The 27,045-nt window shown below is 50.3% G+C and overlaps 1 protein-coding gene across 4 annotated transcripts in view; it reads left to right on the forward strand.

Annotated features, from left to right (window-relative positions):
• Positions 1 to 27,045, forward strand: part of PARP9 (poly(ADP-ribose) polymerase family member 9) — a 137,882-nt gene that overhangs the window by 60,729 nt on the left and 50,108 nt on the right. The window contains exons 2-4 of one of the 4 annotated variants that reach the window (XM_063932801.1): positions 1,681 to 1,777; positions 21,591 to 22,509; positions 23,963 to 24,181. In XM_063932801.1, coding sequence (XP_063788871.1) covers positions 21,598 to 22,509; positions 23,963 to 24,181 — 1,131 coding nt within the window. In that variant the 5' untranslated portion in view covers positions 1,681 to 1,777; positions 21,591 to 21,597. The remainder of the gene's footprint in view (positions 1 to 1,680; positions 1,778 to 21,590; positions 22,510 to 23,962; positions 24,182 to 27,045) is intronic. The other 3 variants (XM_063932803.1, XM_063932802.1, XM_063932804.1) reach the window with 3 other exon arrangements.

Raw genomic sequence — 27,045 nt, forward strand, 5'->3', positions numbered from 1 at the left:
AACAGGGTTGGGTGTGTGTGGGGGAAGAGTGTATGGAAGGGGGGAGGATGTGTGTGCGGTACCACCAAGAGGTCACACGGGCCCCGGTACTAGAGTTGCACAACTGTGCTGGCTGGGTCCTATGAAGGCCACATTACAGCAATACCCTCACACTATAGCAATACCACCAACTCCACAGCACTACTTAATATTAGAGGTATTACATTTTCCACACACCATTGTGTCTTTCAGCTTATGGGCAAGCAGATTGGGTCCCCTTGATAGGACAGCTGACAGGTTGTGGGGCAGCTGATGGAAAAGGCAGTAAGTTTGAGGAAAGTGTGAGGAGAATGACAAGATGGCTGCCACAGCCAGAGGGGGACATCAGGTCTGAGTGAAGTCAGTCTGTGCAGGAAACCTTAACAGAGTGACATAGACTTGCCCTACAGGCAATTTGCCCCCCTCGTGGCTAACTGAATTGAGCCCACTGTCTGCTAATTACAGTTGTACTCCTGCAGACATGCTGCCAGACTTGTGCTAAGTTTCATTGCTGTGACTGACTAGCGAGACTCAAAAATCACAGGTCAAAAATTATCCACTGAAAAGAAGCCTTTTTGGACATTGGACATGGCTTCACTGGCCCTGGCTGCGTGAAAACACCGGGCCATCCCGAGCAACCTGAGAGCAATTGAGTTGACCGATGGTCACACAGGTGACGTTTGACGCAGCAGCAGATCGCAGAAGCCCTCAGGAGGCGTCTGTGTACACAAGACACCTCCTGCAACATTAGCATATTTTTGCATAGCCGCTGCGTACACAGGGCCTAATTCAGACGTGATCGTAGCCCTGCAAAATTTAGCAGGGCTATAATCAGGCACACTGACATGCGGAGGCACACTGACATGTGGGGGGACGCTCCCAACCCCCCCCCCCCCCCGCCCTGCAGAAGTACAAAAGCATCGCACAGCGGCGATGCTTTTGCACTTCAGGAGTAGCTCCCGGCCAGCGCAGCTTTGCATGCTGCACGGGTCGCAGCGGCTGCGTGTGACGTCACGCAGCCGCTGCGGCCCGCCCCCCGCATGGTCCGGCCACGCCTGCATTGGCTGGACTGCGCCAACAAAACGGCAGCCAAACGCTGCTGTGCCGCCCAGTGACCGCCTCTGCCTGTCAATCAGGCAGAGGTGATCGCTAGGCAACGACAGCCGCCGGCTGTCAGCCATGCACCGGCGCATGCGCACTTGTGACCTGATTGCTGCGCTGCGATGAACGGCAGCGAGCGATCAGGTCAGAATGACCCCCACAGTGTGGACAAGTGACAGCTTAGGGTAAGGCCGCAGTGCAGTCTTAAACATAGCAGAGGTCTGGTACACAGTGTGGACAAGCAATAGCTAAGGGTCAGGCAGAAGTGTGGTCTGGAAAGTAGCAGGAGTATGGTACACAATGCAGAGAGTGAGTATAGAGAGCAGCCAGAGAATAAAGGGAATACAGAGCCACAATCTGTGCACAGTCAGACTTTCCAGGGAACAGAATCGGCAGCTAGATAACAGACACACTAGACATCACCTAGCAAGGTGTGCTAGGTTTGGTTGTACTTATGCTGGGTGGATGGCCCAGATAAATATAAGGTGTTTTGGCGTGATAAACTGTTATGTCCAAGTCCGAAAGATAATTAGTAGACTACATGTGCTGTACACTTTCCAGGACACCAGGCTAGTCAGTGACGAGCTGGCAGGACTTCTTCACAGCTGTGACCTCAAGCGTTCCATCATATCCTCGGAGTAACCGACCAGAGTCGGAGGTTAGTAATAGAAAGCCACGGGTCGCGTTGGGGCAAATTTAACCCTAGAAATGTATATGAAATTATGTGATGGGCCATAATATGTTTTCTAAACATGCTGGGCATCAGCCAGAGTTATCTGGTCCTATTATTAATTGACTTAATTGGCCGCACTTGCACTGCGTGATCAGGAAAAACGTGGATATTCTTTCATACAGCAAGAAGGGCACCACTCCCATCCAGGGCCAGATAAACAGGAGAGTAGATGGGACTATAGGGGTAATTCAGACTTGATCGTAGCAGCAAACTTGTTAGCAGTTGGGCAAAATCATGTGCACTGTAGGTGAGGCAGATGGAACATGTGCAGAGAGAGTTAGATTTGGGTGGGTTATATAGTTTCTGTGCAGGGTAAATACTGGCTGCTTTAGTTTCTCTAACGTCCTTGAGGATGCTGGGACTCCGTAAGGACCATGGGGATAGACGGGCTCCGCAGGAGATAGGGCACTTTAAGAAAGCTTTGGATTCTGGGTGTGCACTGGCTCCTCCCTCCATGCCCCTCCTCCAGACCCCAGTTTTACACTGTGCCCAGAGCGAGATGGGTGCACTGCAGGGAGCTCCCTGAGTTCTCTGCCTAGAAAGCATTTTTGTTTGGATTTTTTCTACATTTTTACAGGGAACACTGCTGGCAACAGGCTCCCTGCATCGAGGGACTGAGGAGAGAGGGGCAGACCTTCTTAAATGATAGGCTCTGCTTCCTCGGCTACTAGACACCATTAGCTCCAGAGGGGGTGAACACAGGTTCTTACTGGGCGTCCACCCCCGGAGCCGCGCCGCCGTTCTCCTCACAGAGCTAGAAGAAACGAAGTCAGAAGACGTCTCAGGCGGTAGAAGCCTTCAGAGCTTCACTGAGGTAATGCACAGCACTGCAGCTGTGCATCATTGCTCCCATACACCTCACACACTCCGGTCACTGTAAGGGTGCAGGGCGCAGGGGGGGCGCCCTGGGCAGCAATATAACACCTCTCTTATGGCAAAAAGTACATATACATGTACAGGTGGGCACTGTACATGTATATAAAAGAGCCCCCGCCATATTTTAGTAAGTTTGAGCGGGACAGAAGCCCGCCGCAGAGGGGGCGGGGCTTCTCCCTCAGCACTCACCAGCGCCATTTTCTCTCCACAGCACCGCTGAGAGGAAGCTCCCCGGACTCTCCCTTGCTTGACACACGGTGAAGAGGGTTTTAAAGTAGAGGGGGGGGCACATATTTGGCGATTATACATTACAGCAGCGCTACTGGGTAAACATTCTGTGTTTTTTTCTGGGTTATATAGCACTGGGGTGTGTGTTGGCATTCTCTCTCTCTGTCTCTCCAAAGGGCCTAGGGGGCCTGTCTTCAGATAAGAGATTCCCTGTGTGTGTGGAGTGTGTCGGTACATGTGTGTCGACATGTCTGCGGTAAAAGGCTCTCCTACAGAAGAGATGGAGCAAATCTGTGTGGGTGCGTGGTGTCTCCGTCGACAACGCCGACACCTGATTGGATATGTGAAATTAAGGGCTAAGATGAACTTATTACAAAAGATTAGAGAACAGACAGGGAATCTACCCATGTCTGCCCCTATGTCACAGAGACCTTCAGAGTCTCACAACGCTCACTATCCAAAATAATAGACACTGTTATCGACACGGAGTCTGACTCCAGTGTCGACTACGATAATGCAAAGTACAGCCAAGACTGGCAGAAATGTATTCATTATGATTATTGTAATAAAAGATGTTTTGCATATCACTGATGACTCATCTGTCCCTGACACGAGGGTACACATGTTTAAGGGGAGGAAAGCTGAGGTCAATTTCCCTCCTCTCATGAAGAAAAAGAGCGTGAATCTCCAGACAAGAAGCTGCAGCTTCCCAAAAAGAATTCTCAGGGAGTATCCTTTCCCTAATGGGGCCAGGATACGATGGGAATCTTCCCCTAGGGTGTACAAGGCATTGACACGTTTACCCAAAAAGGTAGCGCTGACTTAACAGCTATCCTCAGGGATCATGCAGATAGCATGCAGTAAAAGTACTTTGAAGTCCATTTACACACATTCTGGTACACTACTCAGACCGGCGATTGTGTCGGCATGGGTTTATAGCGCTGTAGCAGCGTAGTCAGATACCTTATCAGCGGAGGTTGAAACCCTAGATAAGGATGCCATGTAATTGTCCCTAGTATATAGATATATGTAAAAGATGTTGTCATATATATATATATATATATATATATATATATAAGACGTGCCCAAAGAGACGTTAGTCTACTGGGTTCTAGAGTCAACGCTATGTCGATTTCTGCTAGACTTGTCCTGTGGAACATGCAATGGACAGGTGATGCCGACTAAAAGAGGCATATGGAGGGTTTAAGCAAGAGGAAATTTTACCAAATAAATGGAGGATCGGGCGCTTTCAGGTGCTGTGTTTCTAATGCTGCTGCTATAACATTTGGGGGTAGTTACACCCCAACCATATACTCAAAGAAATACAAGAAAAAAATAGCAGCGCTAATTGAAATGTTGTAAACAATTAATGATAAGAAGGATTGAGTGATAAATTAATTTTGCAATTTAATAAAAATGAATTATCGGCCTTTATATAAAAGTGGATACAAATCCACACACATATTCAAACAATTAAAAACAATACATATGTGTCTGATGGAAATAATGACTGCCTAGCACATTAACATCCGTTCCTGATTTGGAAAACCTGGAAATTTAGCAGATGGAGACAGACTGACAGCGCAGTCACACCAAAGCACTTTACCCAAAACCGCTAGAGGTGTAGTCCCTTTGAGAACGTCACTGATGTTTTTGCTCAAAATCAGCCAGATTCGGGATCCTCATTTAGCACGGTGTCCTCTTTGTGAAGATAGGGTAGATGGTGCTCCTTAATCAGGAAGTAGTTGTCTCAAATAAACTGCAGATGGTAAAGTCCAGTGTTTGGTCCGGATGTGATACGGCAGTCAAAATGGCGTAATGGTTGACCCAAGTAGCCTCCTCCTAACGCGTTTCACTGCAAGGCACTGCAGCTTTATCAAAGGAGGGTTTACCTCACAAGGCTGAGGAATTGTGTGGAGAAGGGCTCTCGGACCTGGTCTCCACAGCTATAGCTGGTAATTCTGATCTTTTGCCTTATATTCCCTCACAGACTAAGAAAGCACGACATTATCAAATGCAGTCCTTTCGGTCGCAGAACAACAAGAAAGTATGAGGAGCGTCCTTTCTTACCAGAGGTAAGGGCACGGGGCACAGCTAGTTCCCAGGAACAAAAGTCCTCCCCGGCCTCTACTACATCCATCGCAGGATGCGGGAGCTCCGCTAAGGGAGTCCGTCCCAGGGGGAGCACGTCTTCGACTCTTCAGCCACATCTGAGTTCACTCACAGGTGGATCCCGGGGCAATAAAAATTGTTCTCAGGGTTACAAAGGAATTCGAAAGGTGCCTCCTCGCCGGTTTTCCTTATCGGACCTACCGGCTTCTCCCCCAGAAGGGGAGTTATATTAAATACAATTCACACATTGTATCTCCAACAGGTGATGCTCAAGGTTCTCCTCCTGCAACAAGGAGGGGGCTATTACTCAACCTTGGCTGTAGTCCCGAATACGTACGGTTCGGTCAGACCTATTTAAAATTAAAACCTCTGAACCTATACTGGGAAAGGTTCAAATTTAAAGTGGAATCGCTCAGAGCGATCATGGCCAGCTTGGAAAGGGGGGATTTGATGGTGTATCTAGACATAAAGGCTGCATACCTTCATGTTCCCATTTATCCACCCCATCAGGCATACCTGAGAATTGTGGTACAGTATTGTCATTTCCAATTTCAGGGTAATTGGCGGAAATGATGGTGCTCCTATGAAAGCAAGGAGTCACAGATATCCCATGCTTGGACGATCTCCTATAAGGCGAGATCAAAAGAGCAGTTGTTGAACAGCGTGTCACTTTCGCTGAAGGTGTCACAGCAACACGGCTAGTTTCTCAATATCCCGAAGTCACAGTTGGTTCCTATGACTAGTCTGCCCTTCTTGGGTATGATTCTGGATACGGACCAGAAAGGGGTTTACCTTCAGATAGAGAGGGCCCAGGAACTCATGACTCTGGTCAGGAACTTATTGAAACCAAGACAGGTGTCGGCATCACTGCACCCAAGTCCGGGGAAAATCATTCCCTTCGGCAGGTTCCATGCGAGGTCTTTCAAATGGGACCTACTGGACAAGTGGTCCGGGTCACATCTACAGATTCATCAGTTGATCACCCTCTCCCCCAGGGCCAGGGTATCTCTCCTGTGGTGGCTGCAGGGTGCTCACCTTCTATAGGGCCGCAGGTTCGGCATTCAGGACTGGATCCTGGTGACCACGGACGCGAGCCTCCGAGGTTGGGGAGCAGTCACACAGGGAAAAATAAAATGTCCAAGGTCTTTGGTCAAGTCAAGAGACTTGTCTTCACTTCTTGGAACTAAGGGCCATATACAACGCCCTACGTCAGGCGGAGACCCTACTTCGCGACCAACCCCGGTTCTGATCCAGTCAGACAACGTCACCGCAGTAGCTCATGTAAACCGCCAAGGCGGCACAAGGAGCAGAGTGGCGATGGCGGAAGCCCCCAGAATTCTTCGCTGGGCGGAGAATCATGTAAGCGCACTGTCAGCAGTGTTCATTCCGGGAGGGGACGACTGGGAAGCAGACTTCCTCAGCGGACACGACCTACGTCCTGGAGAGTGGGGACTTCATCAGGAAGTCTTAGCACAGATTGCAATTCGGTGGAGACTGCCACTGATAGACATGATGGCGTCCCGCCTCAACACAAAGCCGCAGAGTTATTGCGCCAGGTCAGGAGACCCTCAGGCAGTAAGCTGTGGACGCCCTAGTGACACCGTGGGTGTTCCGGTCGGTCTCTGTGTTTACTCCTCTTCCTCTCATACCCATGATGTTGAGGATAATAAGAAAAAGAGGAGTGAGACCAATTCTCATTGTTCCAGATTGGACACGGAGGACCTGGTATCCAGATCTGCAGGAAATGCTCACAGAGAATCCGTGGCCTCTTCCTCTAAGACAGGACCTGCTGCAGCAGGGGCCCTGTCTGTTCCAAGACTTACCGCGGCTGCGTTTGACGGCATGGCGGTTCAATGCAGGATCCTAGCGGTAATGGGTATTCCGGAGGAGGTCATTCCTACCCTAATTAAGGCTAGGAAGGAAGTGACATTGAAACATTATCACCGAATATGGCGAAAATATGTTTCCTGATGTGAGGCCAGGAATGCTCCTACGGAGGAATTCCTTTTGGGCCGTCTGCTTCACTTCCTTCAAACTGGAGTGAACTTGGGCCTGAAATTAGGATCGATAAAGGTTCAAATTTCGGCCTTATCCATTTTCTTCCAAAAAGAATTGGCTTCTCTTCCTGAAGTACAAACGTTTGTGTAGGGAGTACTGCATTTTTAGCCTCCTTTTGTACCGCCGGTGGCGCCTTGGGACCTTAACGTGGTGTTACGTTTCCTTAAGTCACATTGGTTTGAACCACTTAAGTCAGTGGTGTTGAAATATTTCACCTGGAAGGTGGTCATGTTGTTAGCCTTGGCTTCGGTTAGGCGAGTTTCGGAATTGGAGGCTTTTATCACTAAAAGCCCTATCTGATTGTCCATATGGATAGAGCGAAATTGCGGACCCGTCCTCAATTCCTGCCAAAGGTGGTCTCATCCTTTCATATGAACCAACCTATTGTCGTGCCTGTGGCTACGCGTGACTTGGAGGATTCCGAGTCCCTTGATGTGGTCAGGGCTTTGAAAATTTACGTAGCCAGAACGGCTAGGATCTGCAAAACAGAAGCACTGTTTGTCCTTATACAGCCAACAAGGTTGGCGGCCATGCTTCAAAGCAGACTATTGCTCGCTGGATCTGTAACACGATTCAGCAGGCGCATTCTACGGCAGGATTGCCGTTACCTAAATTGGTTTAGGCCCATTCCACTAGGAAGGTGGGCTCTTCTTGGGCGGCTGCCCGAGGGGTCTCGGCACTACAGCTGTGCCGAGCTTCTACTTGGTCGGGGTCAAATACCTTTGCAAAGTTCTTTAAGTTTTATACCCTGGCTGAGGAGGACCTCCTGTTTGCTCAATTCGGTGCTGCAGAGTCATCCGCACTCTCCCGCCCGTTTGGGAGCTTTGGTATAATCCCCATGGTCCTTACGGAGTCCCAGCATCCTCAAGGACGTTAGAGAAAATAAGATTTTACTTACCGGTAAATCTATTTCTCGTAGTCCGTAGTGGATGCCGGGCGCCCGTCCCAAGTGCGGACTTCTTCTGCAAGACTTGTATATAGTTATTGCTTACATAAGGGTTGTGCTATGGTTTATCGGTTGAACCGAGGCTCTGTTGTTGTTCATACTGTTAACTGGGTAGTTTATCACAAGTTATACGGTGTGATTGGTGTGGCTGGTATGGATCTCGCCCTTAGATTTACAAAAATACTTCCTCGTACTGTCCATCTTCTCTGGGCACAGTTTCTCTAACAGAGGTCTGGAGGAGGGGCATGTAGGGAGGAGCCAGTGCACACCAAGAATCCAAAGCTTTCTTAAAGTGCCCTATCTCCTGCGGAGCCCGTCTATCCCCATGGTCCTTACGGAGTCCCAGCATCCTCTACGGACTACGAGAAATAGATTTACCGGTAAGTAAAATCTTAGTTTTACACTGCAATTTAGATTTCAGTTTGAACACACCCCACCCAAATCTAACTCTCTGCAGATGTTATATCTGTCCCACCTGCAGTGCACATGGTTTTGCCCAACTGCTAACAAATTTGCTGCTGCGATCAGGTCTGAATTACCCCCTATGGCTCCAGGCCTCCACATAAAATAGGCCCATCACCATGACAGCAGGATAATGACTAGCCACCAAGCTGGCCACACAGTCGATCACAAATCATAAGTATTCAAATTGTGTTTCTATTTTCTTCACAAAATTATGCAGTTTTTATAATTTCACATATTTACACAGAAATCAGGATTTTGGTACTTACCGATAAATCCCTTTCTCCGATTCCACAGGGGACACTGGAGAGCAGTCACAATGGGGATATAATAAGCAGTAACTGGGAGCTGGCACTTTAAAATTCTAACACTGTGGCTAGCTCCTCCCCTACTATGTCCCCCCTCCAAGCCAGTCTATGTAAAACTGTGCCCGAGGAGAGCTGGAATAGATAAACGTTAAAGTAGAGGAGATTAACAAAGTCATGTAAACCAGGATAACACGAAGCAAACCTGGAAACCTATCAGAAAAAAAGGGTAACCTGAACCAAACAAGCAGTCATATAGTGACCTGCAATCCGTTAAGCGAAAAAAAGGAGGAAACAGCGCTGGGCGGGCGTCCAGTGGCCCATGTGGAATCGGAGAAAGGGATTTATCGGTAAGTACCAAAATCCTGATTTCTCCTTCATCCACTGAGGGACACTGGAGCGCAGTTACAATGGGGACGTCCCAGAGCTCCCAAGACGGGAGGGAGAGCGCTGAGAGTCCTGTAAAACCACTTGGCCAAACTGTGATGCAGAGACCGCAAAAGTGTCAAACCTGTAAAATTTGACAAACGTATGTCGGCCCGACCAAATACCCGCACGACATAAAGTAGTCATGGAGACCCCGCGGGCAGCCGTCCACGAGGGCCCAACAGAGCGCGTAGAGTGCGCCGAAATTGAAGACGGAGGCTCTCGTGAAGCCGCAAAATAAGCCTGTCTGATGGTCAGCCGAATCCATCGGGACAAAATCTGCTTAGAAGCCAGCCAATCACGGCGGGCAGCATCGTACAGAACAAATAAGGAGTCCGACTTCCGAATAGCCGAAGTCCTATCCACATAGATCTTGAGCGCCCTGAAAACGTCCAACGATCTCGAATCCGGAGAGTCCACCGACAGGGCTGGAACCACAAGTGGCTGATTGATGTGAAAATCGGACACCACCTTTGGTAGAAAAGACATGCGAGTACGGAGCTCGGCCCTATCAGCATGAAACACCAGGTAAGGAGGTCGACAAGAGAGCCCCAAGTTCCGACACCCGTCTGGCCAGAGCCAGGAGAAGGATCACCTTTCAGGTGAGATATTTCATTTCCACCGACTCCAGAGGCTCAAACAACGCAGACTGCAGAAAAGAGAGGACCAGATTGATGTCCAATGGTGCTGTCGGAGGTCGAAAAGGAGGCTGTATTCGTAGATCCCCCTGAAAGAAAGTCTAAACTTCCAGCAGCAAGGCTAATTTCTTCTGGAAGAAAACCGAAAGAGCAGAGACCTGCACCTTTAGTGAACCCAGTTGTAATCCTGCCGAGAAACCCGCCTGCAAAAAATTGAGAAGGCGGGCCAAGCGAAAAACTGAAGGAGAACACTCTTGACGTTCACACCAGGCTACATAAGCCTTCCAGATGCGGTAGCAGTGAGATGATGTGACTGACTTTCTAGCCTGGAGCATAGTAGGTATAACCGTACGAGGAATCCCCTTCCTTTTCAAGATGGCCTTCTCAACAGCCACGCCGTCAAACGTAGCCTGCGTAAGTCTGGATAACGAAAAGGACCCTGTTGTAGCAGATCGTCCCGTAGTGGCAGGGGCCAACGCTCCGCTACTGACAACAGGTGTAGGGCGGAGTACAAAGCCCTGCGCGGCCAATCTGGAGCCACCAGGAGGACCAGCGCGTCTTCTCTCCTGATGCATTGCAGAACCCGAGGCAACAACGGGAAAGGAGGAAAGAGGTAAACGAACCAGAAATTCCAAGGAGCCGTGAGGGCATCCACGCCCGCTGCCGCCGCCGGGTCCCTCGTCCGAGAGTAATACAGAGTTAGTTGATGGTTCAGGCGGGACGCCATGAGGTCGTTCTGTGGTTTTCCCCACCGGCAGACCCGCAGACAAAACACCTGGGGGTGGAGTGACCACTCTCCCGGGTGCATGTCCTGTCGGCTGAGATAATCGGCTTCCCAATTGTCCACTCCTGGAATGAATATTGCCGACAAGGACAGAGCATACTCCTCCGCCCAGAGGAGGATGTTGGTGACCCCCCTCATCGCTGCACGGCTGCGAGTGCCGCCCTGACGGTTGGTGTACGCTACCGTCATGGCGTTGTCGGACTGAACTCTGACCGCTCGACCGCGCAGCAGGTGATGTGCCTGAAGTAGGGCATTGTATTCTGCCCGTAGCTCGAGAATGTTTATGGGGAGAGTGGATTCGTTAATCGACCAGTGCCCCTGAAACCGATGTTCGAGGGTCACTGCCCCCCAGCCTCGCAGACTTGTGTCCGTGGTGAGGAGAGTCCAATCCCAAACGCCGAACTGCCTTCCTTCCAACAGATGCGTCTCGACTGGAGCCACCAGAGAAGCGACGACCGTGCCTTTGGAGACAGCGTCACTCGCTGATGAAGGAATAGATGAGATCCTGACCACTGATGTAGAAGACACAGCTGGAACGGTCGAGAGTGGAAGCGACCGTATGGAAGAGCTTTGAACGCCGCTACCATCTTTCCCAGAAGTCGAATGCAGAGATACACTGATACCCGACGGTGTCGAAGTACCGACCTCACCAGCGTCTGAAGAGACAGGATCTTGTCCTGAGGAAGGAAAACCTTCTGACGGACCGTGTCGAGAATCATCCCCAAAAACAGCAACCGTTGTGAGGGGCATAAGTGAGACTTCGGGAAGTTCAGGATCCACCCGTGCTGAAACAGAAGGTTATCAGGATATTCTGAAGTAACAGGTCTGCAGAGCGTGCCTTTATTAGCAGATCGTCCAGATAGGGGACAATCGTCACACCCTGCTTCCGAAGTAGGGCCATCATGACTGCCATGACCTTTGTGAACACTCTGGGAGCAGAAGAGAGACCGAACAGAAGGGCCTGGAACTGGAAATGAGCATCCTGTATCATGAACCGGAGAAAAGCCTGATGAGGAGGCCAAATGGGAACATGTAAGTATGCATCCTTGATGTTTAAGGACGCCAGAAACTCGTTTTGCTTCAACCCCGCAATAACAGACTGGAGGGACTCCATCTTGAACTTGAATACCCTCAAATACGGATTGAGATCCTTCAAGTTCAGGATTGGCCTGACCGAGCCGTCCGGCTTCGGTACGAGAAACAGGCTTGAGTAATAGCCCTGTTTCCGATGATGAGAGGGAACAGGGATCAGTACCTTTGCGGATAGAAGCTTCTGGACCGCTGCCTGCAATGCAACTCTTCTGTTGTCTGAAACTGGTAAACCCGTGGTGAAAAAACGCTGAGGCGGTCGGGCTTGAACATCGAGCTTGTAACCGCAAATGATGAGATCCCTGACCCAAGCATCTGGACAGGACTGTACCCAGACCTCCCTGAAATCCCACAGACGAGCTCCCACCCTGTGGTCTCCCAGGTGGGAGGGAAGCCCGTCATGCGGTAGTAGTGGTGGAGGACTTAACCTCTGACTGGGTTGAGGCTGTGGAACCTCTACCTCTATGGCCATGGGAGACAGAAGCTCCTCCCCTGGCCTGGCCTCGAAACCTGGAAGGGGCACGATAGGATCAAAAGGAGGGACCGCTATATGGCCTGCGAGAGGCTGGAGCAGCAGAAGAAAGATAAGTCGACTTACCTCTAGTGGCCTGAGAAATCCAGGCATCCAGATCCTTACCGAACAGGACCTCTCCCATAAAGGGCAACGCTTCTGCTGCCCTTTTGGACTCTGTATCCACCTGCCACTGCCGCAGCCAGAGAGCTCTGCGGGCCGAAATTGCAAAAGCGGAAATCCTAGCTCCGAGAATACAGATGTCCTTGGAAGCCTCGCAAAGATAAAGGGCTGATTCATGGATGTGTTCCGCCAACTTTATCAGTTGATCCGCCGGCAAATCATCACTAAGTCCAGAGGACAATTGTTCCGCCCAAGCTTCTATCGCCTTGTTGACCCAACAACCTACCTGCGCCGGGCGATGTAATACCCCCGCCGCCGAGTAAATAGCCTTCAAGGTGGATTCCAGCTTCCTATCCGACGCTTCCTTCCTACCACCGCCTCATCTAATAGAGGCATATCATTGTCAGATTCCTGTAACACAGAGGCTAGCAATCTCTTTCTCTGACGTCCTAGTGGATGCTGGGGACTCCGTAAGGACCATGGGGAATAGACGGGCTCCGCAGGAGACTGGGCACTCTAAAGAAAAGATTAGGTACTATCTGGTGTGCACTGGCTCCTCCCTCTATGCCCCTCCTCCAGACCTCAGTTAGAATCTGTGCCCGGCCAGAGCTGGGTGCTCCTAGTGGGCTCTCCTGAGCCTGCTAGTTAAAGAAAGTATTTGTTAGGTTTTTTATTTTCAGTGAGCTTCTGCTGGCAACAGACTCACTGCTACGTGGGACCGAGGGGAGAGAAGCAAACGTACCTGTTCACAGCTAGGTTGCGCTTCTTAGGCTACTGGACACCATTAGCTCCAGAGGGTTCGAACACAGGCAGCTGTCCTCGATCGTCCGTTCCCGGAGCAGCGCCGCCGTCCCCCTCGCAGAGCCAGAAGAACAGAAGCTTGAAGACGGCGAAATCGGCGGCTGAAGACTCCTGTCTTCATTTAAGGTAGCGCACAGCACCGCAGCTGTGCGCCATTGCTCCCACAGCACACCACACACTCCGGTCACTGTAGGGTGCAGGGCGCTGGGGGGGGGGGGGGGGGCGCCCTGGGCAGCAATTGAAGTACCTTGTGGCATAACCTACATATAGACAGTCAGGCACTGTATATATGTAAAATCCCCCGCCATTTTTTATCACAGAAAGCGGGACAGGAGCCCGCCGCTGAGGGGGCGGGGCCTTCTTCCTCAGCACACCAGCGCCATTTTCTCTTCACAGCTCCGCTGGAAGGACGCTCCCTAGGCTCTCCCCTGCAGTATCCTGATACAAGAAGGGTAAAAAGAGAGGGGGGCACATAAATTTAGGCGCAAAAGTTATATAATCGGCAGCTATTGGGTAATCACGTTTTATAGTGTGTATCCCTGAGTTATATAGCGCTGTGGTGTGTGCTGGCATACTCTCTCTCTGTCTCCCCAAAAGCCTTTGTGGGGTCCTGTCCTCAGTCAGAGCATTCCCTGTGTGTGTGCGCTGTGTGTCGGTACGGCTGTGTCGACATGTTTGATGAGGGTTACGTGGAGGCGGAGCAAGTGCAGATAAATGTGGTGTCGCCGCCATCGGGGCCGACACCTGATTGGATGGATATGTGGAAGGTCTTAAATGATAATGTTAACTCATTGCATAAAAGGTTTGATGATGTTGCAGTCGAGGGACAGCCGGGCTCTCAACCCGGGCCTGCCCAGGCGACTCAGAGGCCGTCAGGGTCTCATAAACGCCCACTATCTCAAATGGTTGACACGGATGCCGACATGGAGTCCGACTCCAGTGTCGACGATGATGAGGCACAATTACAGCCTAAAATGACCAAGGCCATCCGCTATATGATTATTGCAATGAAAGATGTATTACACATTTCAGACGTTAACCCTGTCCCTGACAAGAGGGTACATATGTTTGGGGAGAAAAAGCAGGCAGTGACTTTTCCCCCGTCACATGAATTAAATGAGTTATGTGAAGAAGCATGGAGCTCCCCAGATAAGAAAGTAGTGATTCCCAAAAGATTACTGCTGGCGTATCCTTTCCCGCCGACGGATAGGTTACGTTGGGAATCCTCCCCTAGGGTAGACAAGGCGCTGACACGCTTATCTAAGAGGGTGGCCCTGCCGTCTTAGGATACGGCCGCCCTAAAGGAGCCTGCGGATAGAAAGCAGGAAGCTATCTTGAAGTCAGTGTATACACACTCTGGTACTCTACTGAGACCTGCTATTGCTTCAGCCTGGATGTGTAGCGCTGTAGCAGCTTGGACAGATACTCTGTCAAAGGACATAGATGCCCTGGACAGGGACACTGTCTTGCTAACCCTGGGCCATATAAAAGACGCCGTCTTATATATGCGAGATGCCCAGAGGGACATTTGCCTGCTAGGTTCTAGAATTAATGCAATGTCCATTTCTGCCAGGAGGGTCTTATGGACTCGGCAATGGACAGGGGATGCCGACTCTAAAAAACACATGGAGGTTTTGCCTTATAAGGGTGAGGAATTGTTTGGGGACTGTCTCTCGGACCTCGTATCCACAGCGACAGCTGGAAAGTCGACTTTCCTGCCTCAGGTTTCCTCACAGACCAAGAAAGCACCGTATTATCAAATGCAGTCCTTTCGTTCTCAGAGAGGCAAGAAGGTCAGAGGTGCATCCTTTCTTGTCAGAGGCAGGGGTAGAGGAAAGAAGCTGCACCATGCAGCCAGTTCCCAGGAACAAAAGTCCTCCCCGGCTTCCACTAAGTCCACCGCATGACGCTGGGGCTCCACAGGCGGAGCCGGGAGCGGTGGGGGCGCGTCTCCGAAATTTCAGCAACCAGTGGGTTTGCTCACGGGTGGATCCTTGGGTTATACAAATTGTATATCAGGGATACAAGCTGGAGTTCGAGGTGACGCCCCCTCACCGTTACCTAAAATCGGCCTTGCCAGCTTCCCCCATGGAAAGGGAGGTAGTACTGGCGGCAATTCACAAGCTATACCTCCAGCAGGTGATAGTAAAGGTTCCCCTCCTTCAACAAGGAAGGGGTTACTATTCCACTATGTTTGTGGTACCGAAACCGGGCGGTTCGGTAAGACCCATTCTGAATTTAAAATCCCTGAACATTTATCTCAAGAGATTCAAGTTCAAAATGGAATCGCTCAGGGCGGTCATTGCAAGCCTGGAAGAGGGGGATTTTATGGTATCTCTGGACATCAAGGATGTGTACTTGCATGTCCCCATTTATCCACCTCACCAGGAGTACCTCAGGTTTGTGGTACAGGACTGTCATTACCAATTCCAGACGTTGCCGTTTGGTCTGTCCACGGCACCGAGAGTATTTACCAAGGTAATGGCGGAAATGATGGTACTCCTTCGGAAGCAAGGAGTTACAGTTATCCCGTACTTGGACGATCTCCTTATAAAGGCGAGGTCCAGGGAGCAATTGTTGATCAGCATAGCACACTCTCAGGAAGTGTTGCAGCAGCACGGCTGGATTTTGAATATTCCAAAGTCGCAGCTGATTCCTACGACGCGTCTGCCGTTCCTGGGTATGATTCTGGACACAGAACAGAGGAAGGTGTTTCTCCCGGAGGAGAAGGCTCAGGAGTCAGTGACTCTGGTCAGGGACCTCCTGAAACCAAAACAGGTGTCGGTGCATCACTGCACGCGAGTCCTGGGAAAGATGGTGGCGTCAGACGAAGCCATTCCCTTCGGCAGATTCCATGCCAGGATCTTTCAGTGGGATCTGTTGGACAAGTGGTCCGGATCGCATCTTCAGATGCATCGCCTGATCACCCTGTCCCCGAGGGCCAGGGTGTCTCTTCTGTGGTGGCTGCAGGGTGCTCACGTTCTCCAGGGCCGCAGGTTCGGCAAACAGGACTGGGTCCTGCTGACCACGGATGCAAGCCTCCGCGGATGGGGGGCAGTCACTCAGGGAAGAAACTTCCAGGGGCTGTGGTCAAGTCAGGAGACTTGTCTGCACATAAATATACTGGAACTAAGGGCCATATACAACGCCCTGAGTCAAGCGGAGCCCCTGCTTCGAGACCAACCAGTGCTGATTCAGTCAGACAACATCACGGCAGTTGCCCATGTAAACCGCCAGGGCGGCACAAGAAGCAGGGTGGCATTGGCGGAAGCCACAAAGATTCTTCGTTGGGCGGAGAGTCACGTGCAAGCACTGTCAGCAGTGTTCATTCCGGGTGTGGACAACTGGGAAGCAGACTTCCTCAGCAGACACGACCTCCACCCGGGAGAGTGGGGACTTCATCAAGAAGTCTTCACACAGATTACAAATCGATGGGAACTGCCACAGGTGGACATGATGGCGTCCCGCCTCAACAAAAAGCTAAAAAGATATTGCGCCAGGTCAAGGGACCCTCAGGCACCTTGGGATCTTAACGTTGTGCTGGATTTCCTGAAATCCCACTGGTTTGAGCCACTTAAGACCGTGGATCTAAAGTATCTCACGTGGAAAGTGGTCATGTTGTTGGCCTTAGCGTCGGCTAGGCGTGTGTCAGAATTGGCGGCTTTGTCATGTAAAAGCCCCTATCTGATCTTCCATATGGACAGGGCAGAATTGCGGACTCGTCCCCAATTTCTCCCAAAGGTGGTATCATCATTCCATTTGAATCAACCTATTGTGGTGCCTGCGGCTACTCGGGACTTGGAGGACTCCAAGTTGCTGGACGTAGTCCGGGCTTTGAAAATATATGTTTCCAGAACGGCTGGAGTCAGGAAGACTGACTCGCTGTTTATTCTGTATGCACCCAACAAGCTGGGTGCTCCTGCTTCGAAGCAGACTATTGCTCGCTGGATCTGTAGCACGATTCAGCTGGCTCACTCTGCAGCTGGATTGCCGCATCCAAAGTCAGTGAAAGCCCATTCCACAAGGAAGGTGGGCTCTTCTTGGGCGGCTGCGCGAGGGGTCTCGGCGTTACAGCTTTGCCGAGCTGCTACTTGGTCGGGTTCAAACACATTTGCTAAGTTTTACAAGTTTGATACCCTGGCTGAGGAGGACCTTGTGTTTGCTCATTCGGTGCTGCAGAGTCATCCGCACTCTCCTGCCCGTTTGGGAGCTTTGGTATAATCCCCATGGTCCTTACGGAGTCCACTAGGACGTTAGAGAAAATAAGAATTTACTCACCGGTAATTCTATTTCTCGTAGTCCGTAGTGGATGCTGGGCGCCCGTCCCAAGTGCGGACTTCTTCTGCAATACGTGTATATAGTTATTGCTTAATAAAGGGTTATTGTTATGAGCCATCCGTTACATGAGGCTCAGTTGTTGTTCATACTGTTAACTGGGTAGAGTTATCACGAGTTGTACGGTGTGATTGGTGTGGCTGGTATGAGTCTTACCCTGGATTCCAAAATCCTTTCCTTGTAATGTCAGCTCTTCTGGGCACAGTTTCCCTAACTGAGGTCTGGAGGAGGGGCATAGAGGGAGGAGCCAGTGCACACCAGATAGTACCTAATCTTTTCTTTAGAGTGCCCAGTCTCCTGCGGAGCCCGTCTATTCCCCATGGTCCTTACGGAGTCCCCAGCATCCACTACGGACTACGAGAAATAGAATTACCGGTGAGTAAATTCTTATTTTTTTGAAGCCTGTGGAGGGGAACTAAAGGACAGGGTTTGGGAGGGGATTACAGCCCTAGAGAGCCCTTCAACTGATTTCGCCAGGGAACGAGCCTATGCTGGTTCAGGCTCCGGTATCGGGACAAGCTGTCGGAACTGGGCAGCCTCTCTATCTTCCCGAGAAGCCTTCAGTTCCCCAGTCAACAGGGACGTAACCTCTGTGAGCTGTGTGGTCCAAACAGGGGTGCTCTGGGGTTCTGGTGAGGGCTGAGCAGAAGGCTCTGACCCACAATCCTCACATAAAAGGGAATTTTTAGACTTTCCCTGGGTGAATTTTGCAGAACACTTCTGACATTGGAAAATTTTCTGTGCTGCCTTGGAGCCCTTTCCAGCCATAGCAGCACCTGTCACACTCCCAAACAAACACAGCAATAGGCAGTAGGGGAGGGAGGGGGGGTGCGGGGGGTTGCAGGGTGAAGTGCAGCCACAGCAGCCCAGAGTCAGGCCTATTCACAAACTACAGATGCCGCACCGATCCCTAGTGCGCCCTGTCCCCACTGAAACTGCTCACTGTGACCGGAATGAAGCCGCTAAGTCTCCCCTTCTCCGCTCTGCAGCGTTGTAAAATGGCTGCCAGCGCGCGCTAAGCCCGGCGGTGCAGAGCGGGATTAAGCTCCGCACCCCCCCCCGCTCCCCCCGTAATGGCACCAGACTTAAACTTGCAAGGCGCCTCCAGCGGTGTCCCCGTGCCGGCTATGTGAGCCGCGGCAGGAGACCGGAGCAGGGGGAGCGAATGTGAGCCGCCGGAGATTAGAGCAGGGAGCGGAGAGCGGGGGGTGATGTGAACCGTCGGAGACCAGAGCGGGGAGCTGGGGGAAGCCACGGCTGTGTACTTTCTCTTAGAGATCTGCCTTAGAGATCAGACATGTTTAGAAGTACAAGTTCTTTCTACTCACCGCTGCTACTTGATGGAGTGGCCCCGACATGCACTGCATGCAGCGGTGTCCGGCCACCATACTTACCGCTGCCATGCTGCAAGGATCTTCTGCTGACGGAGCGGCCCCGACACGCGCCGCATGCAGCCTTGTCTGGGCAGCTCCGGAGAGCTCAGTGTCTCCTTCAGCCGGGGACCATCCCAAGCCGCACGCAGCTGCGATGGGACCCCGCCGGCAGCTCCCGCGGTGCAGACTGGCAGAGGCAGAGCTGCCAGCCTGTGAAGAAGGAAAAAAGAAAAGGAAAAAAAAATGTTTTTAAGAGAAAACCCAAGAGTGACCAGCTCCCTTGGGCACAAAACAAAGACTGGCTTGGAGGGGGAACATAGTAGGGGAGGAGCTAGTCACATGGTTATAAATTTAAAGTGCCAGCTCCCGGTTACTGCCTACTATATCCCCATTGTAACTGCGCTCCAGTGTCCCCTAGTGGATAAAGGAGAAATTGGGGCTGATAGTGTAGGGGTGTAGCCACCCACATGGCACTGACCACACCCACACAACACTGGTCACAGCATAGACCCTTGAACATTTTCAGCCCCAGGTTCATGTGGCCCTTCATTCGGCCCTGCTACCATCTATCTGCTTGTGCAATGGTCACAGCTCCTCTGCTTCTCACAGTAGGCCCTTAATCATTTTCAGCCCCAGGCCCACGTAGGCAAGTGTATACTGGGCACTGTGTTGCATAGTGGGGGCACTGTGTAGTATAATGTTCATATTGGGTCACTGGCATAATGGGGGCACTGTGTATCATACTTTGGGCACTGTGTATCATGCTAGGTACATTGTATGGTATAATGTTTATACTGGGGCACTGTGTGGCATAATGGTGGCACTGTATCATACTAGGTACACTGTATGGTATAATGTTTACACTGGGCACTGTGTATCATACTAGGTACACTGTATGGTATAATGTTTATACTGGGCACTGTGTATCATACTAGGTACACTGTATGGTATGATGTTTATACTGGGCACTGTGTATCATACTAGGTACATTGTATGGTATAATGTTTATACTGGGCACTGTGTATCATACTAGGTACACTGTATGGTATAATGTTTATACTGGGCACTGTGTATCATATTTGGTACACTGTATGGTATAATGTTTATACTGGGCACTGTGTATCATACTAGGTACATTGTATGGTATAATGTTTATACTGGGCACTGTGTATCATACTAGGTACACTGTATGGTATAATGTTTATACTGGGCACTGTGTATCATACTAGGTACATTGTATGGTATAATTTTTATACTGGGCACTGTGTATCATACTAGGTACATTGTATGGTATAATGTTTATACTGGGCACTGTGTATCATGCTAGGTACATTGTATGGTATAATGTTTATACTGGGCACTGTGTATCATACTAGGTACATTGTATGGTATAATGTTTATACTGGGGCACTGTGTGGCATAATGGTGGCACTGTATCATACTAGGGGCACTGTGTGATATAATATTTATACTTGGGGTACTGTGTGGTATAATGTTTAAACTGGGGCACTGTGTGGTATAATGTTTATACTGGGGCGCTGTATGGCATAATGGGGGCACTGTGTATCATACTAGGTGCTCTGTGTAAGACTGTGGGCACTGTGTATAATACTAGGGGCACTGTGTGGTATAATGTTTATACTGGGGCACTGTGCGGTATATTGTCTATACTGGGGCACTGTGTGGCATAATGTGGGCACTGTGTGGTATAATGTTTATACTGGGGCACTGTGCGGTATATTGTCTATACTGGGGCACTGTGTGGCATAATGTGGGCACTGTGTGGTATAATGTTTATACTGGGGCACTGTGCGGTATATTGTCTATACTGGGGAGCTGTGTGGCATAATGTGGGCACTGTGTATAATACTAGGGGCACTGTGTGGTATAATGTTTATACTGGGGCACTGCGGTATAATGTCTATACTGGGGCACTGTGTGGCATAATGTGGGCACTGTGTGGTATAATGTTTACACTGGGGCACTGTGTGGCATAATGTGGGCACTGTGTGGTATAATGTTTACACTGGGGCAATGTGTAGCATAATATGAACTAGAAGGATCTTCAGTGTGCATCATGGTGTCATATTATTGGTAGAGACACTCCCCCAGCCCCCCCCACACACACACACAAATACACACAAATAATTTGCTCTGGAGCCCCGACAACCTTAGTCGGACCCTGACCATCACTTATCACCCACAAGTGACAGTCCCCGGCAGGGCACACCTGCATTTGTGTCGAATTATGTTATGTGAACATTTCTTTGTTTCTCTTGGCGTATGCTTGCCCGCCTTTTCCCTCTTCCGTACACCTCTCCAAGTGTAAGCCGAAGATATGCACAGAACTTTATATTGTATTTGTACCTTTTAACGTGCTCATGCGCCACATGAAAATATGTGTTATGCCAAGAACAGACGTGTCATCTTCAGTGTGTCCTCAGTGGCAGGCATTTGTGTGTAACTCCACTTTGTATTCCTCCAGCCACGGCTGGTCTCTCGGCCACAACCTCCATGTCTGAGGGACACATTTGTTTTTCAAAGACCAAATTTTTGTTTTCTCCTATTTTTTGTAACCCAATAATCTGGCACGTTGTTATGAGATGGTCAGGAGACCCTGGTGCAGCCTAGGGGTCACTTCAGACATTAATGTTACTCTCTGTTTTGTTAGCAGGAAGATGGAGGCTCAGAAGAAGGTAACCATCTCAGAAGACACTTGCAAGCACCTTCATGGTTGTCTGAATGAGCTTAATGACCTTCTCATTAGGAAATTCAACTGTTCCATTGAGCTGAAGGGACCCAAACCTGGGACTTCTGCAGCTGTGGTAGAAAAGCCGCTGACGGTTTATGAGAAGAGATTTTTTCAGAAGAAAGTATTGGTCAGCGTGTGGAAAGATGACATGACCAGGCAGAATGTGGATACTGTGGTGAACGCGGCAAATGACAAGCTGGATCATATTGGGGGCTTGGCTTTGGCCTTGGCGAACGCTGGAGGACCACGGATTACTCAAGAGAGTAAAGATCATATTTATAGATACGGCAAGTTAAATGCTGGAGACATCGCTGTGACGAGTGGAGGAAACCTGCCCTGTAGAGCGATTATCCATGCAGTGGGGCCCATGTGGTACAGCGGGACCGCACAGAAATGTGAATATGAGCTGCAGAAAGTAATTAAGGAAGTCCTAGACTACGTCAATAAGCATAAAGACCTCACATCAGTGGCCATCCCAGCCATCAGCTCGGGGATCTTCGGCTTTCCTCTTGACCTTTGTGCACAGATTATCGTGGACACGGTCCGTGCATTCATTTTCAATGCGGCTGGTGATCACATGAAAGAGATCCGGCTTGTAAACCACGATGATAAGACCGTACAAGCAATGAAGTCTGCCTGTGAACAAAAGCTTGGCCCAAGTGATCCCCTCAGTGGTGCAACATCAGTTTCCCCTTACCCGACATCATCTCACGCTAATCAGATATCGCACCAACCTGAGACACCTTCACGCAGAGCGCCTGCTCCAAATACACCTCAACCCATAGCGATCAACGGCCTCAACCTACACCTAAAATATGGGCTGATCGAGGAAGAAAAGGTTGGTTGTGCCCGTGCATGATGAAATGAACAGTATAAACAACCTAGAAGACACAAACACCTCAGCGTCAGACGTGACAGGGACAGAAAGTGAGCGCAGTGAGATATACTGTATTGCCGAGGACTCTACCCCTGGGAGCTTACATTCTACAGCGAGGGAGGACTGAACGACTGTAGGAGCACAGGAGTCACTGCGCTGAGCAGTCTGGGGGGGTAGTAGAGGAGGTGGGGACTAAGCAGTCTAAGCTGCATTAGGGTGGCTGGACGTAGTGAAAGGGTAGGTTGAAGGAAGTAGGGGTATTGGGAAAGAGGATGGGGAAGGAGGAGGGGAGGGTGATGAAGTAGTGTGGAGACATGGAAAGCAGCTCATGGACTGCAGGTAGAAGTCCTGAGTTTGGGAGGGCAGAAGACAGACTGCAATGATAATAAGACTGTGATGGTGGACGTTGCAATGGGTGAAGCTGCAGGAGGGTGAGCAGTTTTTGAGAACTTGCACAATATGATAAATTGAGAGAGCGGGCTAATCCCAGTCTAAGCTCCAATCACAATTCTCCAAGCTGCAGATCGTTCTCTGACATTGGGGGTCACAGAATGAGCTGGCGCAGGGGGTGGGCTCAGGGAGATGAGAGGCAGATAAGAGTACAGAGCGGACAGTCGATGTGAGGAAAGTGCAGCCAGCAAGATGTCAGGACACCGGAGGTGGAACATGAAGCAACCTGTAGAGATAAAACCAGTGAAGAATCCGGGTAACTGCCAGCTGTATCCTAACGTGAAGTGAGGTGTGAGGCGTGGTATGCCCCGGTTATCTCCTGGCTGTCTCTCAGATGTGTCTGTTCTATAGATCCTGTATACGCAGGTCATATATGGGAAATACGGTCGTTCCATGAAAGTGGGGTATGGTTGTGCTACCTCTGTACAACCTCAGCAGCTGGCAGGACATGACAGTGAGGTTAGATTAGGCACAAACCAGCGGCATCATTAAACCATGCTATTAAATGTGCAGGACAGCGCCGATAGGTATATTAGAATACAGCATGCATACAATCCTGGAGTCCTGCCTAGGTCTTCCGTATATAATGGGGAGATTTATCAAACCTTGTAAAGAGACCCCAATAAACTCCATCCCTGTCCCATGATGTGTGCATAAAGTCCCAGCACTGGTTATATGTTTAACACCCCACGTGACCCTACAGCAGGCCTGGCCAATCTGTGGCTCTCCAGCTGCTGTTCCCTAAAAGCAAAACTGTTGCAGTGCATGATGGGACTTGTAGTTTCATAACACCTGGAGAGCCACAGGTCATCCAGGCCTGCCCTACAGTAAACTGCACTCTGTTGGGACTATGTATGTGATGATAAATGTGATTATACTGTATATGTGACTATATGTGATGATGTTATAGGTGACTATACAGTATATGTCTGATTCTAGTAATTCATATCATTATTCTTTGCAGACTACAGTTATTGTGAACTCAGTCGCCTCAAATCTAGATCTAACCAACGGGGAGATTACAAAGGCAATTCTCAGAAAAGCTGGTCAGTCCATACAGGATGAAATCAGACGTAAAAGGAGCTACAGTGCCACAATGATCCCGACCAGGGGTTACAACCTGCTCTGTGACTTTGTGTATAATGTGATATTACAGCAGTCTTACGCTCAGAGCTCTGACCATGTGAGTATTTGTGTGTGCGTAACTTATATGATGGTGGACAGAGATAAAGGGGTCTATGTACTAAGCCTTGGACAGAGATAAACTACCAACTAGCTACTGTCATTTCTCTTACGTCCTAGAGGATGCTGGGGTCACATCAAGAACCATGAGGTATAGACTGGATCCGCAGGAGACATGGGCACTTTAAGACTTTCAAAGGGGTGTGACCTGGCTCCTCCCTCTGCCCCTCCTCCAGAGTCCAGTTTAGAATCTATGCCCAGGCAGACTGGATGCACTCTGAGGAGCTCTACTGAGTTTCTCTGAAAAGACTTATGTTAGTTTTTTTATGTTCAGGGAGAACTGCTGGCAACAGTCTCCCTGCTTCGTGGGACTGAGGGGAGAGAAGTCAGACCAATGCTTCTTTGGCTACAGGACACCAGTAGCTCCTGAGGGTTTGATCACTAGGTACGCCTAGATGCTCGTTCCCAGAGCCGGCCGTCACCCCCCTTGCAGAGCCAGAAGTCAGAAGACGGGTGAGTAGAAGAAGATCAGAAGACTTCAGTGACGGCTTTGAGGTACCACACAGCGGCTGCGCTGCGCGCCATGCTCCCACACACAGCGGCACTACAGGGTGCTGGGCGCGGGGGGAGGGCGCCCTGGGCAGCATTCTAACCTCACATGCCTACCTGGCAAGGGCGGACTAAGTGCCAGGGCACTGTCCGGACCCCCGCCAGTATAAAAAAGTTTTAAAAGAGAGCGGGTCTGAAGAGCGCCATTACGGGGGTGGGGCTTAGCCCTCACCGCACACAGCCCAGCGCCATTTTCAAGGCTGCAGAGACGCTGGTCCTTCCTCACACTGCTGTACAAGTAACAGGGTGCAAAACAGGGGTGGGGGGGGGGGGCAAGGTGGTTTTGGTGCATTACATTAACTTATAAAAGCGCTGCAGGTCTGGGACATAGTCTGTAGTGTTTTCAGACCGGGATTAGGCGCTGGGGTGTGAGCTGGAAATATTTCCCTCTGTGTCTCTCTGACAGGCTTTACTGTGGGTCTGTCCCCTATAGGCCCAGTGTGTCTGCGTGTGGTGGGTGCACGTGTGTCTGAGGCTGAGTGCTCTTCCCAGGAGGAGACTATGTTAGGGACAGAAACGGCTGTGGGAGTGACCCTGTCGGCACCGCCAACACCTCATAGGGTGAATGTTCTGAGTGCTTTGAATGCAAATGTGGTTCTGATAAATAAAAGATTGGATAAATCTGAGTCTCAGAACCAGGCTTGGAAGAAATCCGTAGAGGATGTGTTGTTTCAAGTCCAGACCCCCTCAGGGTCACAAAAACGTTCATTTGCCCAGCTGGCAGACACGGATACCGACACGGACACTGACTCAAGTGTCGACTATAGTGATGCCAGATTAGATCCAAAACTGGCAAAGAGCATTCAGTACATGATTGTGTCGATAAAAGACGTGTTACATATCACGGAGGACCCTGCTGTTCCTGATACTAGGGTCTGTATGTATAAAGGGAAGAAACCTGAGGTAATATTTCCTCCCTCTCATGAACTGAACGCTCTTTGTGAAAAGGTTTGAGAAAGTCCTGACAAAAAGTTTCAGATTCCCAAAAGGATTGTAATGGCGTATCCGTTTTCCTCTGGGGATAGGGAAAAATGCGAGTCACCCCTCATTGTGGACAAAGCTCTGTCACGGCTGTCCAAAAAGGTGGCTCTCCTGTCCCCTGACACGGCAGCCCTAAAGGATCCTGCGGATCATAGACGGGGAAACTACATTAAAATCCATTTGTGTAACCATGGGTTAGTGGTGCTATCAAAAAATGGGCAGATAACTTGTCATCTGAAATGGATACCCTGGATAGGGATAGCATTCTTTTGACACTAGGTCATCTCAGGGACGCTGCAGTCTACCTAAAGGAAGCTGCGAGAGATATTGGCCTCTTGGGATCACGGGCCAATGCCATGCCAATGCCATGGCAGCCTCAGCTAGGCGAGCATTGTGGATTCATCAATGGAATGCTGATGCTGACTCTAAGAAAGCCATGGAGTCTCTACCGTATAAAGGTGGTGTGTTGTTTGGTGACGGCCTCGCTGACTTGGTATCTACGGCTACCGCGGGTAAGTCATCATTTCTCTGACGTCCTAGTGGATGCTGGGGACTCTGTAAGGACCATGGGGAATAGACGGGCTCCGCAGGAGACTGGGCACTCTAAAAGAAAGATTAGGTACTATCTGGTGTGCACTGGCTCCTCCCTCTATGCCCCTCCTCCAGACCTCAGTTAGAATCTGTGCCCGGCCAGAGCTGGGTGCTCCTAGTGGGCTCTCCTGAGCCTGCTAGAAAGAAAGTATTTGTTAGGTTTTTTATTTTCAGTGAGCTCTGCTGGCAACAGACTCACTGCTACGTGGGACCGAGGGGAGAGAAGCAAACGTTCCTGTTCACAGCTAGGTTGCGCTTCTTAGGCTACTGGACACCATTAGCTCCAGAGGGTTCGAACACAGGCAGCTGTCCTCGATCGTCCGTTCCCGGAGCCACGCCGCCGTCCCCCTCGCAGAGCCAGAAGATCAGAAGCTGGAAGAAGGTGAAATGGGCGGCTGAAGACTCCTGTCTTCATTGAAGGTAGCGCACAGCACCGCAGCTGTACGCCATTGCTCCCACTGCACACCACACACTCCGGTCACTGTAGGGTGCAGGGCGCTGGGGGGGGGGGGTGGCGCCCTGGGCAGCAATTAGAGTATCTTTGGCATAAATATACACATAATACAGTCAGGTACTGTATATGTGTAAACTCCCCCGCCATTTTTCAGTCACAGACAGCGGGACAGAAGCCCGCCGCTGAGGGGGCGGGGCCTTCTTCCTCAGCACACCAGCACCATTTTTCTT

Source organism: Pseudophryne corroboree, chromosome 7, assembly GCF_028390025.1.
Source record: "Pseudophryne corroboree isolate aPseCor3 chromosome 7, aPseCor3.hap2, whole genome shotgun sequence".
NCBI lineage: Eukaryota > Metazoa > Chordata > Amphibia > Anura > Myobatrachidae > Pseudophryne > Pseudophryne corroboree.